Consider the following 17,572-nt stretch of genomic DNA (forward strand, 5'->3'; position numbering starts at 1 on the left):
CCTTGTTTGGTTAAGAATGCACTCCTTAAAGTGGTGAAAGATTCCTGATCTGGTTGTCTTCCAACTTTTTTATATGTATGACCTTAAATATTAAGGTCACATATACATTTTGAGTTTACTGTGGTATGTGGTATAGGCATGACCTTTATGAAACCATACTCGTTCTTTGTCATCACTTTCTCCTTTTCTAAATGTTCATTAACAATTCCTTTAATAATGCATTTTTTAATTTGGCTAGAAATTATTGGCTTATTGGTCTGTAGTTTACAATCTCTACTCCCTTTTTTTTTTTAAATCTTCAGTTCCATTTTATTTACATACCATCAATATCTCCCCTCCCTCTGCCTTGGCATCCATCTGTATTCCTTTACTCCAGTGTGGGGAGTTTATGGACTCTGGAGTAGGGCCGGGGATATTAGGCCAGGGTTAGCCGCTGAAGTGGAAGCACAGTTAGAATGTTAGTGTCCATTCTGCCGCCCTTATACCCCCACAAGGAGCTGGGGTCTGAGAGGACTCTGCCCCAGCATACACCATGAGCCTGAGAGGAAGGAAAGGAAAAAGCACCAGGGAGGACAGAGCCTCCAAATGAGGTAGGAATGGGGCTCAAGAACTGGAGGTGTGTGGGAGAAAAGAATTCTGAGTGTCATGACCCATTTCCCTTCATTAGCTTGATATTTGAGGAGTCAGGGGGACCCAAAAGAGATCCTTCCCCTTCTTCCCAGAAAGGAGTTATATCTGTTAGAAATTAGAAATTCCCTGCTTTTTTGTAGGATCTTCAAAAACCCCAACCCCATTTTCCCATTTTGTGGCACAGGATGTGGCTGGTACAAAAGGAGGTCATGTTGTAGAAGGAAGAAGCGTCCTTCCAGGCTTGGGGTCATGTTGGTTGGGCAGTACTCCTCCCTTTTTGAAAACAAAAACAACTTTGCCCTTCAGCATTTCTTCCATGAACGAGTGACCTTCCAAAGGTCATTGTTAGATGAGTAATCACATACACCAGTTCTTTCAGTGTTAAAAAATCTAGTTTGTCTGGGCCTGGCAACTTGTAAGAATTGAATATCTCTACTGTCACGGTGCCATGCTCCCTTTCCTTTTCCTACTGTAGCTTTAAAAAAAAAAACAACCCTTTCACTTGTCTTTGGCATACCTCACCAGCCTCAGCTTATTGAGAGTTTTAGTACTGCTGACACTATTCTTATGGGATTCTATCCTGCTCATGCTTAGTTACATACTCTTGCTTTCATCTTCTCTGAGGTGTTTTTTTTTTGGTTCAAGTTTGTTGATAAATTCTCTTTATACTCCACATTGATCTCTTTAGTCAATTTCTCTATTATCTTCTTTATTTTCCTTTGTGCTTCCAGAATTTAATTGTTGAGAGCATCCCATCCTCTTCTGCTGACTTACTCTGTAAAATTTTAGTTGGGATACTACCTATCCTTTCTCTAGATTCTTTGAAATTTCCTGTCCCTAAATCTAGAGACTGTGTTTGGATATTTGCAGATTTCCTCTCCTCTTCTATAACAAATTATGATGGAGTGGTTACTTTCTCCCAAGTTTTCCAGCCTTTTTACTTCAGTGGTAAGGACAGAGGGTGCTAAGAATCACATAGTTTTTAGACCATCAGCAATCATTAATTTAGCTGTTGACACTATAAATGTGAGATTCTTGTCCAGTGATTAATGATAGTTGTATTACTAGAGGAGCTGAATCATATTAGACAAAACTAGAAGAAAGAAGGAAAGAACAGATAAATGGAGTGATCTGCTTATAGTTACTTTTTGGAAAGACAAAGAAAAGAGCTGTTGGCAATAGGCTTTATTTTATATACAAGAACTGCAAGAAATATAATTTCATAAGATATTGGTCATCATGTATTACAGTAATAATTATAAATATTTGTAAAAAAGATAATCGTAAAAATATTTACAGCTTACACACAAACATTTCCTGAGAATGAAAGGCTATAGGAATTATAGGAAAAACTTGATAAGAATTTCCAAATCAAGTTAAAACACACTCTGATACTGAATGATTTTATTGCAAATGTAGGAAAAGGTAAGGATGGAGAGAAATATATGAGAAAGTATGGTCCGGGAGAAACAAATGAGAGAGACCACAGATTTGTAGGTTATATAGAAGCCTCTATATCAGGGGTGGGGAACCCATGGCCTCGAGGCCACAGGTGGCCCTCTAGGTCCTCAAGCGAGGCCCTTTGAATCCAAACTTCACAGAACAGAAGGGGGATTTGTTGGATGTCTCAGCCTACTGGTGCAGACCATTGAGTCATCAAAGCTAAGATCATAATTTATAATAAACAAAAAAATAGAATAATAATGAGAGGCAGATATGGCAGTCAGTTAACATTTAGCTCTGAATTATTTAAAGAAACTAGAGAATAAAAAACAGGACATTGAGGGCACAAATGACACTGACACCAATTAAAATTATTTCATTGAGAAATTGAATAAATGTGTATTAAAGAGTACCACAAGGAGGCCAAAAGAGCGTAGAAAGTACCTTAGTCAGCAAATGTTTGCCAAATACAGAAAGTTGTCTGACCAAGGTGTTGCTGGCTTAGACTATGAACTTTGTCTGTAAAATCTTACAAAGAAGGATAATGGATGATTGTAAACAATATCATTGCATAAAGAAGAGAGAAACAGTGGAAGCCAAAACACATTTTACAGAAAGACTTGGCTAGGTCTCAGAAAAACCTAGAAAGACTTACATGAACTGATGTTGAGTGAAGTAAGCAGAACCAGGAGAACATTGTACACATTAACAGCAATATTGTGTGGTGATCAACTATGATTGACTTGGCTCTTCTCAGCAATACAATAATCCCAAGGCAATTCCAAAAGATTCATAATAGAAAATGCTATCCACACCCAGAGAAAGAACTGATGGAGTCTGAGTGCAGATCGAAGCATACTATTTTCACTTTGTTTTTTGTCTGTTTTTTCCCTTTGTTCTGTTTCTTTCACAACATGACTAATGTGGAAATATGTTTTACATGATTGCACATGTATAGGCTATATCAGATTGCTTTTTGTCTTGGCGGGGAGAGGAGAAAGGGAGAAAAATTTGGAATTCAAAATGTTATAAAAATGAATGTTCGAAATTGTCTTAAATGTAATTGGAAAAAATAAAATACTATTTACATTAGAAAAAAGAAAGCCTGGCAAGATACTCAACTAAGCAAAGTTGTCCCAAAGGCAATCATGTTTTCATTTTTATTCGTTTCTTAATTTCTGTGTTCACACCTCACAGTTTCTGTTTAGCTCCAGTTTTTTTTGTCAGGAATGCTTAGAAGTTCTCTATTTCATCAAAGATTTATTTTTTCCCCTTGTTTGATTATACTCAGTTTTACTGGTAAGTTATTCTTGGCTGTAAGCCTATATCCTTTGCCTTTTGGAATATCATATTCCAAGCTCTATTTTCCTTTATAGTGATGGCAGCTAAACTGTGTATGAACCTGTGGCTCCCTAGTACTTGAATTCTTTCTTTCAAGCTATTTGCTATATTTTTTCTCTGACCTGAAAGCTCTGAATTTTGGAGTTTTTATTTTGAGGTTTCTTTTAGGAGGTAACCAGTGGATTCCTTCTATTTCCGTTTTGCTCTGTGGTTCCAAGAGATAGGGATAATTTTCTTTTATGATATCTCAAAATATAATGTCTAGACTCTTTTTTTGTGGTCATGGCTTTCAGGTAGTCCAATGATTCTTTAGTTATCTCTCCTTGATTTGTTTTTAAGATCAGTTGTTTTAGCTATGATGTACCTTACACTTTCTTTTATTTTTTACTCTCTTAACTTTATTTTACTATTTCTTATTGTATCAGGAGTTAGAGCTTCTATTTAGTCCCTTCTAATTTTTAGGGATTTTTTTTTCTCAAGTAAGATATGCCTCTTGTGCCAAGCTGTTTCCAATTCTTTTTTTCTATGCTCTCATTTTCTCCCAGTTTTTGTCCTCTCGTGTTCTCAAATCATTTATAAAAGCATTTTAAACTCTTTTTAAAACTCTTGTGGCATCTCTTCCAGGAATTGAAGTTGAATTTGTGCCCATGCTATGTTTTACTTTGAGGCTCTGCAATGTAGATGTTTTTGGGTCTTTGTCTTCTTCTGGATTTGTGCCTTGAAGCATCCCTGTCACCATTACAGCCCATTATGTTGGGATTCTTTTTGTTTGTTTGCTTATTCTTCCAGCCTACTTCCTGACTTTGGACTTTATGTTAGGGCTAGGCTCCTTGTATTTCTGAAGGGAATGTTTGGGTTGGTCCTGTTGCTGCTTTCCTGGGGTGTTGAATGTTGTGTTATTCTCAGGGACAGCTCAGGCTATGGTATTGCAAGCTTTCAGTGCTCCAAAAGTGGTCTCATCCAGGGCAAAGTATTCCTGCTCTCATACTTATCTCCCCCCCACCCCCACCCCCCCATGCTACCCCATGTCTGAGCTCTCCAAGTTCCTGACCTAAGTCTGGGTCTGAGCAACAGACCTGTTTAGCATGTCTCATTTTGAGTTTCAGTAGGTTCTTAAGAAGCTTTTCAATTTCATGTAATCAAAATCATCTAGTTTATCTTTTGTAATTGCCTCTATCCCTTTGTTGATTGTATGTTGCAGCCTGCCCTTACCCCACTGTGTACCTTTCCACTGCCCTCTGTGTAATGCTTATCTCAGGGGCAGTGATGTACCAGGCCTTCTACCGTAAAGCAATATCTGCAAAATGTTTGTATTAAAAAATATGGATCTTTGCTGTTATGGGAAGCTTAGGGCCAGTATAAAATTTCTCAGATAAGAGTTGTTATTGCAGACATATAAACAGCAGACACACACACGCGCGCATGCGCATGTGTATATGAATGCCCAAAAGACATTCCCAAATAGGATGTGAACAAATAATTCTCAAAAGAAGAATTACAAACTATCCAGAACCATATGAAAGAGTGCTCCAAATCACAGTAAGAGAATACACATGAAAACAACTCTAAGAATTCACCTCAGACCCAGCAAATTGAAAAGATGACAGAAGATGACAGTAGTCAATGTGAAAGGGCTATGCACACTGCTTCCTTGTTGATAGAGCTGTGACTTGGTGCAGCCATTTGAATCATCTTACATTCTACCCATTCTCTTTGGTACTTAACTTGGTGGATATTCCTAGGCAGTTTTCTTCCTTTTGTTTTTGTTTGTTTATTTAAAGCCCTTTTGGTTTGATTTGTTAATATTCTAGGCAGGTATATTTTTTATCAGCCCATGTTAGATGCATATCATCTTGTACAGGAGCCCAGAAATCCTGAATTAGTTCTCAGATCCTGTCTTAACTAGTTTTCTTTCCACATTGAGATAGGATAACCTGTAGATTTAACTTAGATGATGGACCTTCTTTTATTTTCTTTCTGTGATCTCATCTATTCCCATGGTCTCAGCCGACATCTCTATTCAGATGACTCCCATATCTATGTCCATCTGTCATCTCTCTTCTGAGCCCCAGTCTCACATCTCCAACTGCCTGCTAGACCTCTCCTTATGGATGTCCTATTGGCATCTTAAACTTAACATATCCATCATTATCTTTTCCCACCTAAGCCTACCCCTCTTCCTCTTTAAAAAAAAAAATTAGAGAATATTTTACCACAGAGTGAACCATATAGGAGGATGAAAAAGCAGTCCGATTACACAGGATAGAGGCCAACTTTTCACAAATAACGTTGTATATTTTATTTTTTTAAATAAATTGATTTTCTTTCTTCCCATCTTCCATATCACTGAAAAATAAAACCCTTTTAATGAATTCCCACACTGCCCATATCCAAAAATATGTCTCATTCTGTACCTTCAGTCCATTACTTCTCTTTCAAGGAAGTAGGTACAAAGTTGTTTTTCTCTCTAATGTTGTTAACATTGTATAACTTGTTCTCCTAGTTCTACTCACTTTACTCTGCATCGTTTCACACAAGTTTTCCTAATTTTCTCAGACACAATCCCTTTTGTCATTTCTTACAATACAATAGTATTTCCATTACTTCCATATGTTGTAATTTGTTCAGCCATTCCTCAGTTAATGAGCACCCCCTTTGTTTCCAGTTCTTTGCCACCGCAAAAAAAAAGCTATTTTTTTGTACATCTGAGTCCTTTTCCTCTTTCTTTGATCTTTTTAGGATATATACATAGGCTTATGACTTTGGTTTAGCTGGGTCAAAGGGAATGCACAACTTAGTAACTTTTGAGTTATTGTTCTAAATTGCCTTTTGGAATGGATGTACCAATTCACAACTCCAGCAACAGGGAATTAATGTGTCTGTTTTCAGAGTTGCTTTAATTTCCATTTCTCTGATTGTTAGTGATTTGAAACAGTTTTTCAAATGCCAGTTGATAGTTTGGATTTCTTCCTCTGAAAACTGTCTATTCATATCCTTTGGCCATTTATCAATTGTCTTTTGAATTTGAATCAGATCTTTATATCTTGGAAGTGAAATCTTTATCAGAGAAATTTGCTGCAAAGATTTTTCCCCCAGTTGCAGTTGTCTTCTAATTTCAGCTGCATTAACTTTATTTGTGCAGAAGATTTTTTAATTTTATGAAATCAAAATTATCCCTCTTATTTTTGTTGATCCTCTCTTGTTTAGTTGTGATCTCTTCCCCTACTCACAGATCTGAAAGATAATTCTTCCTTGGTCCTCTAGGTTGTTTATAATGTATCTCTTTATGTCTAAGTCATAAAGCCCTTTTAAGCTTATCTTGGTATATAGTGTGAAATGTTGGTCTGTACTTATTGTATTTCCCCATGTATAAGATGCACTCTTTTTTGGAAAAATTTGGGGTCTAAAAACTGGGTGCATCTTATACAGTGGTTATAGATATTTTTACTTTCATTTCTCACTTTTTTGCGCTTGTTTTTGCATTCATTATTGTAGATTTTTTTACTTGTATTTCCTGCGTTTTCACGCTTGTTGTCTTTGCACTCATTGTTTCGCATTTGTTACCGGCATATTAGGTAACGTTTTGCCATGTTCTGCCCAGAAATGGCTCAGAAAAGATTTTCACACAGTGCTGAATTCAAGTTAAAAGTGATCCAGTTTGCAAAAGTGAATGGAAATCATGCTGCTGAACGTAAATTTGGTCCTCCTCCAACTGATAAAACAATCTGAGACTGGCTATGGGAAGAAGAAACCCTACTGAAAATGCCACGGCAGAAGAAGGCCATGAGATGGCAAGTCAGCAAAATGGCCTGATTTAGAGAGGGAAATGAAGATACGGATTGAAGAGCGAAGGGCAATTGGAATTCCTGTGCCCACAAAGATGGTTGAGGCAAGAAGAATTGCTGATGAAAGAGAAGTTACTGATTTCAAAGGAGGACACAATTGGTGCTTCAGGTTCATGAAATGGAATGGACTAAGCATGCGTACATGCACCAGACTTGCCCAAAAGATGCCTGAAAGCTGTGAACAGATGAATAAAACTTGAGTACAATAACTTTATGTAATACGTTTTTTTTTTTCAAATTTCAGGCCCCAAAATTAAAGTGCATCTTATACATGGGGAAACATGGTAGTTTCTGCCAGACTACTTTCCAGGATTCTGAGCAGTTTTTAAAAATCTAATAGTGAGCCTTTAACTTAGTAATAAGACCTTTGGATTTATCAAACAGTGAACTACTAGGGTTGTTTGCTTCTGAATGTTGTATACTTAGTATAGTGAAACAGATTGTTTCACTAGTTGACCTCTCTTTTTTAATCAATACCAAATCATTCTGATAATTACTGCTTCTTAGTATAGCTTGAGATCTGGTACCAATTGGTCCCCCTTTCCTCCTACCCCATTTTTTCACTTTTTTCTCTTGAGGTCTTTGGCCTTTTTTTTGCTCCAGATGAATTTCATAATTTTCTCTTCCTTTATAAAGTAATGCTTAATTCGCTATAATGAAATAATTCCTGAGTCCTAGGTAGATGATACTGCTTATTTTTAAGATACTTTCTGTTGGCCTTTGACCAAGCCTGCCCAACATTGTGGGCTGTAAGAGGCCTGCACACTGCTTTCAGCCCACCAAAGGATTTCAGGCACCCCGTGAAAAATGTAGAGAATGTAAAACAGGTGTGCATAATCTGGCCTGCAGGCCCCTTTGGTGGCCACAAGTGGCCCATGGGCTGTATGTTGTGCAGGCCTGTCATTGACCATAAAGACTTCAGCTGTAGATCTTTATCTGTTAGATACAGGGTGAAGCTGTGTGGCATTGCCAAAGGCAAAATTTTAGGAAGATTCCGTAGCAACCTGCTTCATTGTGTAGTTTGCTGTGTCACCTGGGTGTTCTGTCCCCATGCAGGTTCTTTGGCCATACCTTCTGGAGTTCCTAATCCCTGTCCAGTTCACTAATGCGCTGACACCTCTCTGCAAGAGTCTCATGCACCTGGCTATGAAGAGGCAGGAGGAAGGGGAGAATTCATTCCTCATTCAGTATGATTCAAATGGTTTGTACCATTTGTACCACCTCAGCCCGTAGAATTAAGCTGCTTATAAGCTTTGGGCATATCCAATCACAGGCGGAAGACTGATTTTTTTCCCCAGGGTGTGGGGTAGGAAGGAAGGAAGGGAATGAGCATTTATTAAGCCCTTATCATGTGCCAAGTGTTTTTGCTAAGTACTGAGGAAAGGGGGGAGGAAGCAAGAAGGGAGAAGGTGTTGGAGTTCATGTTTAGTTAAGTGAATGTTTCTATGTTTATTTCTCTTTTTCAGTAAACCTTCCATCTCCCTTTGCTTTAACTACAAGACTCTTGGTAAGTGTTTGTGGCCCAACCTTGAAACTTCCAAAGGAACTAGGTTTTGTCTTTTCTTTGGAGAGAGTAGGGAGGTAGACTTAGTGGACTCACTGCCTCTGCTTCTGAAGGAAGTCGGACTGTGGGTTAAAATTTCCCTGTACCTTATTGTTTCTCTTGATGTTCTTCCATGCTTTGTTTGCCCTGGACATGAGATTAGGATCCCAGCCAGGAGAATTTGTGAGCATCCAACATCAAGTTCTTGCCCAGAGCCTACAGCTTCTGATTTTGATTTTCTATCTCTTCTTCACAGATTGTATCTTCGCACCCTTACCTGGGGGAGGGCAGAGGAGCAGCCTCTTTACGGCTGCTTAATGTTTTGCACCTTAATATCCATCCACTATTGGGTCAGCGTTGGAAGAAAACCATCCCTCCCTTAGTAAACTATCTAGAAGGTAAAGTTTCCCATACATAGGTAGAGGGTGGGGAGGAAGAAAGGAGGGAAAGACCTGAGGGTAAGGGGAGAACTGTACCTGTTCAGTGCAGTGCCTAATTTTTATGGAGTTTGACTGGATTCCCATAAGGAGTATGTCCTTGAATAACATCTCAGTGCTCTAACTGGTACCTTGGAATCATGGTTTTAAAATAAACCCTACGTCAAGAGGGAGCGATAGATTTGGCTATTGAGTCCTCCTTTGAGCTCCCTGGAGGGTACTGGGTGAACCAGGGGCTGGGTGGTTGGGGTCAGGGGAGAGCCTGTCTATGTTTATGAATGGCTATGGTCAATCCCTCCAGCCAGTCTAACTGAATTATTATTTCAGAACACAATGAAGAAACCCTGTCTCAGAAGGAATGGGAAGAAAAGCTGCTGATGGTAGGAAATAGGAAAGGATGCTTTATCTTTTCTGATGGAAAAAGAGAGGGAGGAGGCTGTGAGAAAGGAGAGCTTTTAAAGGCAATATGTTACAGTGGAAAGAACATCATATTTGGGAGTTAAGGGGCCAGAGTTTGAATCCTGACTCCAACTCTTGGTTAAGTAGAAGTGTGGCTGTGGACAAGTCATTCAACTTACCGAATCTGTTTCCTCATCTTTAGAATGGGAGTTAATAATACTTGAACTATTTATACTACAGAGTTATCATGAAGAAAGTGCTTTATAAACTTTAAAGCACTGTATGAATTTGAGTTGTGTCAGAGGAACTGTTCAGTAGGGAAATAAGCTACCGGACTGTGATGGAGAGTAGCTATGAGGGCCAGCCACCCAGACATCTTTTTCATAGGGGGTAGATTTAATGAGGCCAGGCAAGAGTTTGCTATCCCCCTATAGGGCAGATTGCTCTGCACCTTGACTTTCCCTCTCACACTGCTAAATGGAGAACCTATATTAGTAAGACCAGTTATTGGGCAGAAGTCAGTGCAAATTAGTGTCCTAGAAGAAAGAAATGAGGTATCCCAAATCCTTTCGTATAAGGGAGGTAAACAGACCAGAGGACAAATTCTACCACCACCCCAATCCCAACTGACCTGGAACAGAGCCTGAGTGGATACTTCTGGAAGGAGGTTGACCTGATATAGCAGGCTGATCTCAGTATAAAGAGCTAAGCAATTTGGATTTCCATGTGGACCACTAACTTGCTCTGTGACATTGGATAAGTGGCCATGTGTGGGTCTCCAGTTCTTGGTCCCTGAAGTAGGAGAAAACATTTAATCAATTAATCAATCAACATTTATTAAGCACCTATGATGAATGAGGCACTGTACTAGGCACTAGGATACAAATGCAAAAAAGAAAGATAATCTGTGACTTCAAGGAGCTTATATTCTAACGGGAAGATAGTACACATAGGGCAGCTAGTGACTAGAGTGCCAGACCTGGAGTCAGGAAGACTCATCTTCCTGAGTTCAAATCTGGCCTCATACATTTAGTAGCTATGTGACCCTGTTTGCCTTGGTTTCTTTATCTGTAAAATGAGCTGGAGGAGGAAATGGCAAACCACTCTTAATATCTTTGCCAAGAAAACTCCAAATGATGTCACGAAGAGCCAGACATGACTGAAACAATGTGAATAGCATGAACAACAACAACAGAAGTACACAAAAAGGAAGCTAAAGGGATGGGAGGGAGAGGAACAGGAAAAGTACGTGGAGGAATGGTGGAAAAGTCAGAGAAATCCCAAAGTGTGTAGCCAGGTGAGAAATGAGGAGATGCTTCTGTGCATACCTGGGAAGGTGAGCTTGGAGAGGGCCATGTGGCGGCGCCAGGCTTTATAATGCTGCCTTCCCCTATTTCTTCCGTCTTGCCAACTTGAAAGTACAACAGACCTCTCTATGTGTCAGAGATCATGTTGAGGCTAGCTATGGCACTAAAGAAGGTTTACTTTTGGAGATGTGAAGAATTCAGAGAAGGCAAGTTATGATTTCATGCTGGTACTCACTCTCTTGCTGATTCTCCTCATAAGTACATAAGGGTCCACCTTTTGTGCAGGGCTGGGCAGCTCCTGAGGCCCAGGTTGAGGCCCGGTTTAGGAGGAATGACACTGGCCTCATGGCTGTTCTACAAATGAGATGCTCCATCTCTGAGTTCTGGGCATTTCCTCTGGCTGTTCCCCTTTCCTGGAACATTCTCCTTCTTCCACTCTGACTGCTGACTTCCCTAGCCTCCTTTAAGTCCCAACTAAAATCCCATCTTCTCCAAGAAGACTCTTAATTCTAGTGCTTTCCCTCTTTTGAATATTTCCTATTTATCCTGTATATAGCTTTCTTTGTATATATTTGTTTGCATGTTGTCCCCTTAATTAGATTGCAAGGTCCTTGAGGCAGGGCCTGTCTTTTGCCTCTTTTGTATCCCTTACATTTACCACAGTGCCTGCCGCTTAATAAATGTTTGATTGCTGGCCAATACTATCCTACTGAGCATTTTCTAGCACTTCGGGGAGTTTGAAGACAAATATTCAGGAAAGCTCCTGTGACTTTGGCAATTCCCTATGGCACAGAGCTTGTGATATTAGCTGCCATGGTTGGGTGTGGGGAATGATCTTTGAGAGTGAATAGATATTCTGCTCCCCAAGCAGATTGCTCTGGTGTCTATTATGTGTTTGCAGTTCCTCCGAGATACCCTTATGATTGTGTCTGATAACACATGGATTTGCCAGCTGAGTTTGGAGATGTGTAAACAGCTGAACTGCTATAATGGAACGCCTCTGGAAAAGGTCTGTTTCTGCTATTTCTAGTGCATCTTGCTCTTTCTAGTATATACACTGTTTTACAGGGGCGGGGGGTGGAGTGAGATGGGGAATGGGCCCCGGAAAGAAGCCCAAGCCTCAGCCCACCTCCCTGATATTAGGGTAGGGTGGAGAAAGACCATCTTGCAAGAGGAGAGTTTCCTAAAGTCAGGAAGACAGCAGTGGAAATAGGTTTGGGATCCCAAACTATCAGTATTCCTAGCTTACAAGCCCCGTAGCCACAGCCTGGTGAAATACTGTTCAATCATATATAGACATTGATGATTTAACATATGGGATTAATATGTTATTGTCATTTGGCACTGGTTCTTGTTCAGTCACTGGACCCTTTCAACTAGCCTTTATTATAACTTATGTTTCTAGGAAGCAGACCTAGGACTGAAGTCTGTTTCATAGAAAAATCTACTGCTGTTCCCATGCTGTTGACTAGACCATATTACTTAAAATAGACACAATGTAAACCACTTCTTTTGTTTCTCACTGATTCAGATTTTGCTACATGTTCCTCCTGTCCTGTGCATTTGTACTGTGTGAAACTTGACTGACGTTCTCTTGTGGTACAGAGCAAGGTTTCATCCCACTGATTCTGTCATTGTAAAAGATTCTCCCCAAGTCATGGATCTTCTTGAGAACCTCACCTTCCCAGGGAACCAGTTTCTTCTCTTAATGGCCTTCAGGGCCCTATTTCTTTGGCCCAGGACTTCTTCATACCTCTCCATATATGGAATTCAGATGGATGGATGCAGATGAATAACTCAACCGGTCTTCTATTAGAATCATGCACTTCAGGACCCAAAAGGCCCCTACTGCTACTAACCCAGGTTACACTAGCTGTGCCCCCAATTCAATTTAACAAACATCTATTAAAGATTTACTTTGTTATGGTATTGTGGATACAACGAAGAAAAACAGTGCTATCTTTGACCTCAAGGAACTTACAGTCTAATGGAGTAGGGGAAGCATGTGTCTATAATACAAATACTTATATAGTTAAGGAGGATACAAAATAGAATGTAATAAGGGCAAAATAGAGATCTAGAACAAGTGCTCTACAAATATTTGATATGGCAGAGATCATTTTTGGTTGGGAATGGTTAGGACAGGCTTCATGGAAGAGGTGGCTTCTGAACTGAACCTTGAGGGAAGAGAAGACTTTCTGAGATGGGGACTTCAATTCTAGATATGTTGATTTTGAGCTGCTACTTGGACATTTAGATAGAGATGTCCAGCAGGTAAATTCAAAATGTTAGGCTACAGCACGGGAGTGAGATTGGGGCTGGAGATACAGATTTGAAAGCCATCTGCATAGAGATGATAAAGCCGTGGGAATAGATAAGTTTATGAAGAAAGAAAGATCTAGAGAAAACAGATGGACAGAACTTTGGGGACACCAATATTTAGAGAGTTGGATGAGGAAGACAAACCCTCAAAGAAGAACAACTAAAGGCAGTGAGAAAGAAGAACCAAAAAATATAGTTATCCCTTCCACATCACGATTTGCCCCATGATGGTTTCAATATATCCTAGGTCAGTATAAGAAAGTAAATGGGAATTTCGGGGAGTTTTGTGGAAACCACATATTACATGTGGAGGCTAGGAGACAATACAGAAGAGGTTTAGAAACTCAGAAATGCATAAAATATATGTATATTATTGTATAATGTAGCCTGTGACCAAATACTTAACCCAAGTTTTACAATAAGGTACTATAAACACCCTGTAAAGAAAAAGGAAAAAAAAACCTCTAGTACAAAGGGAGGGCCAAAAAATTTTATGCAGATTTTCCAGATTGCATTGCTGCCACCTAAACCCCTGTGGTGTGGAAGGGATAACTGTAGTATTATATAAATTGAAGGAAAAGAGAGTATCTGGTTTAGGGTGGTCGGTCATATTAGTTGCTACAGAAACCCCTTGAGATAGAGATTATGTAAATGAACTGGGAATATGTAACCTGGAGAAAAGAAGACTTAAGAGATGTGAAAGGCATGTTCATATATTTGAAAGTCTGTTATGTGGAAGAGGGATTTAACCTGTCAGTTTGATTCCATAGGGCAGAAGTAGGTATAAATTGCAAAGAGTCAAATTTAGGCTTAATATAAAGGAAAACTTGGGCAGCTAGGTGCCACAGTGGATAGAGTGCTGGGCCTGGAGTCAGGAAGACTCATCTTTCTTGAGTTCAAATCTGGCCTCCACACTTACTAGCTGTGTGACCCTGAGCAAGTTACCCTATTTGCCTCAGTTTCCTCATGTGTAAAATGACCCGGAGAAGGAAAGGGCAAACTACTCTAGTATCTTTGTCGAGAAAACCCCAGGTGAGGTCATGAAATGTCAGAGGTGACTGAAACAACTGAACAACAAAAAACAACGAGGAAACTTTTGAACAATTAGAGCTGTCCTAACAGTGCACTGGGTTGCCTTGAGAGGCGGTGGATTCCTCTTCTTTTGAGATCAGAGACTGGGGCATTATACTTAGGATTCCTTTCAGATACAAGTTAAACTAGATTACTTCCATGGTCCCTTCCAGTTCAAATCCTATGGTTCTATGAATCAAAGAAAGAGCAAGAAATCTTGTTAAAGAGCTGGAACAGAGGGCCTAGAAGGTAGGTTTGACTGATTAAGTAGCCAAATAATTGTCTTAAAAACTACAGAAAAGTCAGAGATAGTAAAGACTGAGAAAAGGCCATTGGATTTGAAGAAAAGTCATTTATAACCTTGGAGGGCAGGTTCAGTAGAGTAGAGTGGAGAGAAAACATATTGTAGGGGCAAAGGAAGTTCAGTTAGCTAGTGTGTACATTCCCAGTTACTAGGGGGTTAGAAGTTAAAAATGGCAATCCTATTGGGCAGTGGCTTTTTGAGAAAGAATGGAATCTGTCCCTGGGTTCAGGTTCTACTGAGGAACTATCAATCCTGGTAGTCCTTGACTCTCTTTCTTTACTGCTGGCTTTCTTTGGATTGAAGAGAAAATGAATTTCTTTTTAGGACCAGACATCAGTTAATTAGAATGGCATGCTTTGAATGAGTCACCAACATGCTACAAATTGTGAGATAAAGGAAGTTTGATATTGCATTAGATAATGAAGGAAGGCAGCCCTGGACCCTGGGTAGGAAGGGGGTATTTTCTGCTGTGAAAGATTATTTCTCTCAGCATTTGGTATGCTACCTAGCACAATGCCTAGGCACTTAGTAAATGCTTGTTGAAGAGGCAGACAGCAGAGTTATTATGAATGGAGTGTGTTTCAGGCATGAGGTGTTGACTACACAAATGCATAGCAGAGGGGTAGTAGACTACAGGGTGATATCAAGGCATAGCAGTCCAGTTTGGTAGGATCATGGAATGTTTGAATATAATGATAAGTATAATAAGTATTGTAAGACTGGAGAGGTAGGTTGGAGAGAGATTTTGTGGAGGGCCTTGAATACTAAGACAGAGGAGTTTGTATTTTGTTATCCTCTTTAGTACTCCTGACCGCCTTCCGACGGTCTGGTATCATGTTATGCTTTTGTGCTGTCACCTTAATATGTCTTTTTAAGTCTAATTTGGTTGGCAAGTTCCCATTGCTTTCTTAGACATCATTGACGCTGATGGGATTTTTGGGTGTAGCTGTCTCACAGGTGGTTGGAGATTTGGGACTGGGGCACAGGGGAGATTTAGAAGAAGTAAATCATCTGCAAACAAGTGTTTATTGAAGGGAATGAAATCACCAGGGAAAAACTAGAGAGAGAAGAAAAGAGAGCTTCACCTGTTACCACAAACTTCATGCTACAACTGCACTTTTCTTAGGGCATTTATTTATAAGGGCAAGGAAAATTTAACAGGGTGAGGTTTAGGTAACAAAAACAGTTCTACTTAGTAAAGACCAGAGGGCTTAAAACTCACTAAATTTATCCTTTCTAGTTAACATTTCCTTCTGATATGATTTTTAGTTATCACCTCAGTGTCCCATGCCACCCACAGATGCTCTGAACAAAAATTGCTTTCCCCAGGTTTCTATCTAAGGCTCACTATTTAGTCTGTTGAGAAGTCTCCTGATCTTTGGTGAGGTCTTGGCTCAACTTCAATAACTTTAGTAATGAAGGACTCATTACCTTGCCCAGGCATCTTATCCCATGATTAAAGCGTTCTGTTAGGAATATTTTTCCTATATTGAGTTGACATTTGCCTCCCTCTACTTTCTACCATTCATCTTAGTTCTCCTCTCTGGGGCAATATAGAACAAGTCTAATCAGTTTGTCTTTGGCAGAGAACTTCCTTCTTGCTGTAGTCTATACACATATTATAAGAACACTTTCCCATTTAACTTCCACCGAAGTAATTAACTCATCCCTCCCCAGGAGAGACTATCACATGACCATCATAAAGCATCACAGATAGTCCATGCAGAAATACTTTCCAAAGGTTCCACCCAGGAATGAGGAGGCCCTTATTCCATTTGTGTGTATGTGTGTGTGGGTGTTGTATGTAAATAAGAAGATTGAATTTTCTAAGATGTTCTGGGTTCTCCTGAGCTTTTCTTACCTTCTTCTTTTGCAGCATAGGGATGCAACCACTGTTTTCCCTCCTGTCTTCTACACACACACACACACACACACACACACTCTCTCTCTCTCTCTCTCTCTCTCTCTCTCTCTCTCTCTCTCTCTCTCTCACCTGTTTGCCTTGCCTGGAGTTTCCTAACTTAATTCCTTCCTTCTTCATCCTCCTCTCTTTATACTGAGGAAGCTAAGTACAGGAGACTGCAAACCCTCATATCCTGAAGTTCTAACTCAGGGCTGCCTTCTCCATTCCTAGAGGTGGCATGAGCTAGAGCAGGGCTGTCCAAAACGCAGCCCACATGCGGCCCTCCTACAAGCATAGAAATTTACATAAATGCTTTAGTAAATGAAGCCGAGCTACCGCAGAGCTCTCACTAAAATGGCAAATCAAAATATATTGTTGTTTCAATAAAAGCCTAAGGTTGGACAACCCTGAGCTAGAGGGTAGAGATAAGCATGAGACAACCTCTAAAGGTAGTTTTCCTGACTAAGTGTGAGACCATGTCTGAGGTCTGATTTCCTTTTTCTAGTAAGGGTTGTATAGAAGCTTTGAGATCTATAATTTAAGCAAATCTCATATTTTGTTTCCAGAACTTCCTGTATAAATGCATAGGAACTACATTAGGGGCTACTTCAAATAAGGAGATTGTGAGAAAACATCTTCAGGAACTTCTTGAGACAGCACGGTACCAAGAAGAAGCCGAAAGGGAGGTACTGGGACTTTTTCTTTTTTTTAAAGTTTCTAGAAGCCAAAAATGTCTAGGTCTGGGCTAGCCCATGTATTATCCCTGTTTTTCCTCAACCAGGCAATAAGTATTTGCGTGTTTATTCCCCATACTGTCTTTCAAGATTGTCTCTGTTAAAATTGAGGATGATGGGTGTACTCCCTTTCCATCCTAATTGTATTAATTTGGTGTTCTCATGCTTTGAGTAATAAATTTCATTGTCTCATCCCCAGGCTCAAATTCTTTAAAGGCTCCTACCATTACCTCCCTCTGCCCCTTTCCCATTTGTCTTCCTGAAGAATTAACCTCTCAGATAAACAAATGAGG

General features: G+C 39.7%; 1 protein-coding gene across 2 annotated transcripts in view; it reads left to right on the plus strand.

Moving 5' to 3' along the window:
- Window positions 1-17,572, plus strand: part of MROH1 (maestro heat like repeat family member 1) — a 182,063-nt gene that overhangs the window by 85,602 nt on the left and 78,889 nt on the right. For both annotated transcript variants that reach the window (XM_036741524.1, XM_036741523.1), the window contains 6 exons: window positions 8,316-8,460; window positions 8,726-8,766; window positions 9,059-9,200; window positions 9,567-9,619; window positions 11,847-11,954; window positions 17,112-17,231. In XM_036741524.1, coding sequence (XP_036597419.1) covers window positions 8,316-8,460; window positions 8,726-8,766; window positions 9,059-9,200; window positions 9,567-9,619; window positions 11,847-11,954; window positions 17,112-17,231 — 609 coding nt within the window. The remainder of the gene's footprint in view (window positions 1-8,315; window positions 8,461-8,725; window positions 8,767-9,058; window positions 9,201-9,566; window positions 9,620-11,846; window positions 11,955-17,111; window positions 17,232-17,572) is intronic.

This window comes from Trichosurus vulpecula, chromosome 1, assembly GCF_011100635.1.
Source record: "Trichosurus vulpecula isolate mTriVul1 chromosome 1, mTriVul1.pri, whole genome shotgun sequence".
Taxonomy (NCBI): Eukaryota; Metazoa; Chordata; class Mammalia; order Diprotodontia; family Phalangeridae; genus Trichosurus; species Trichosurus vulpecula.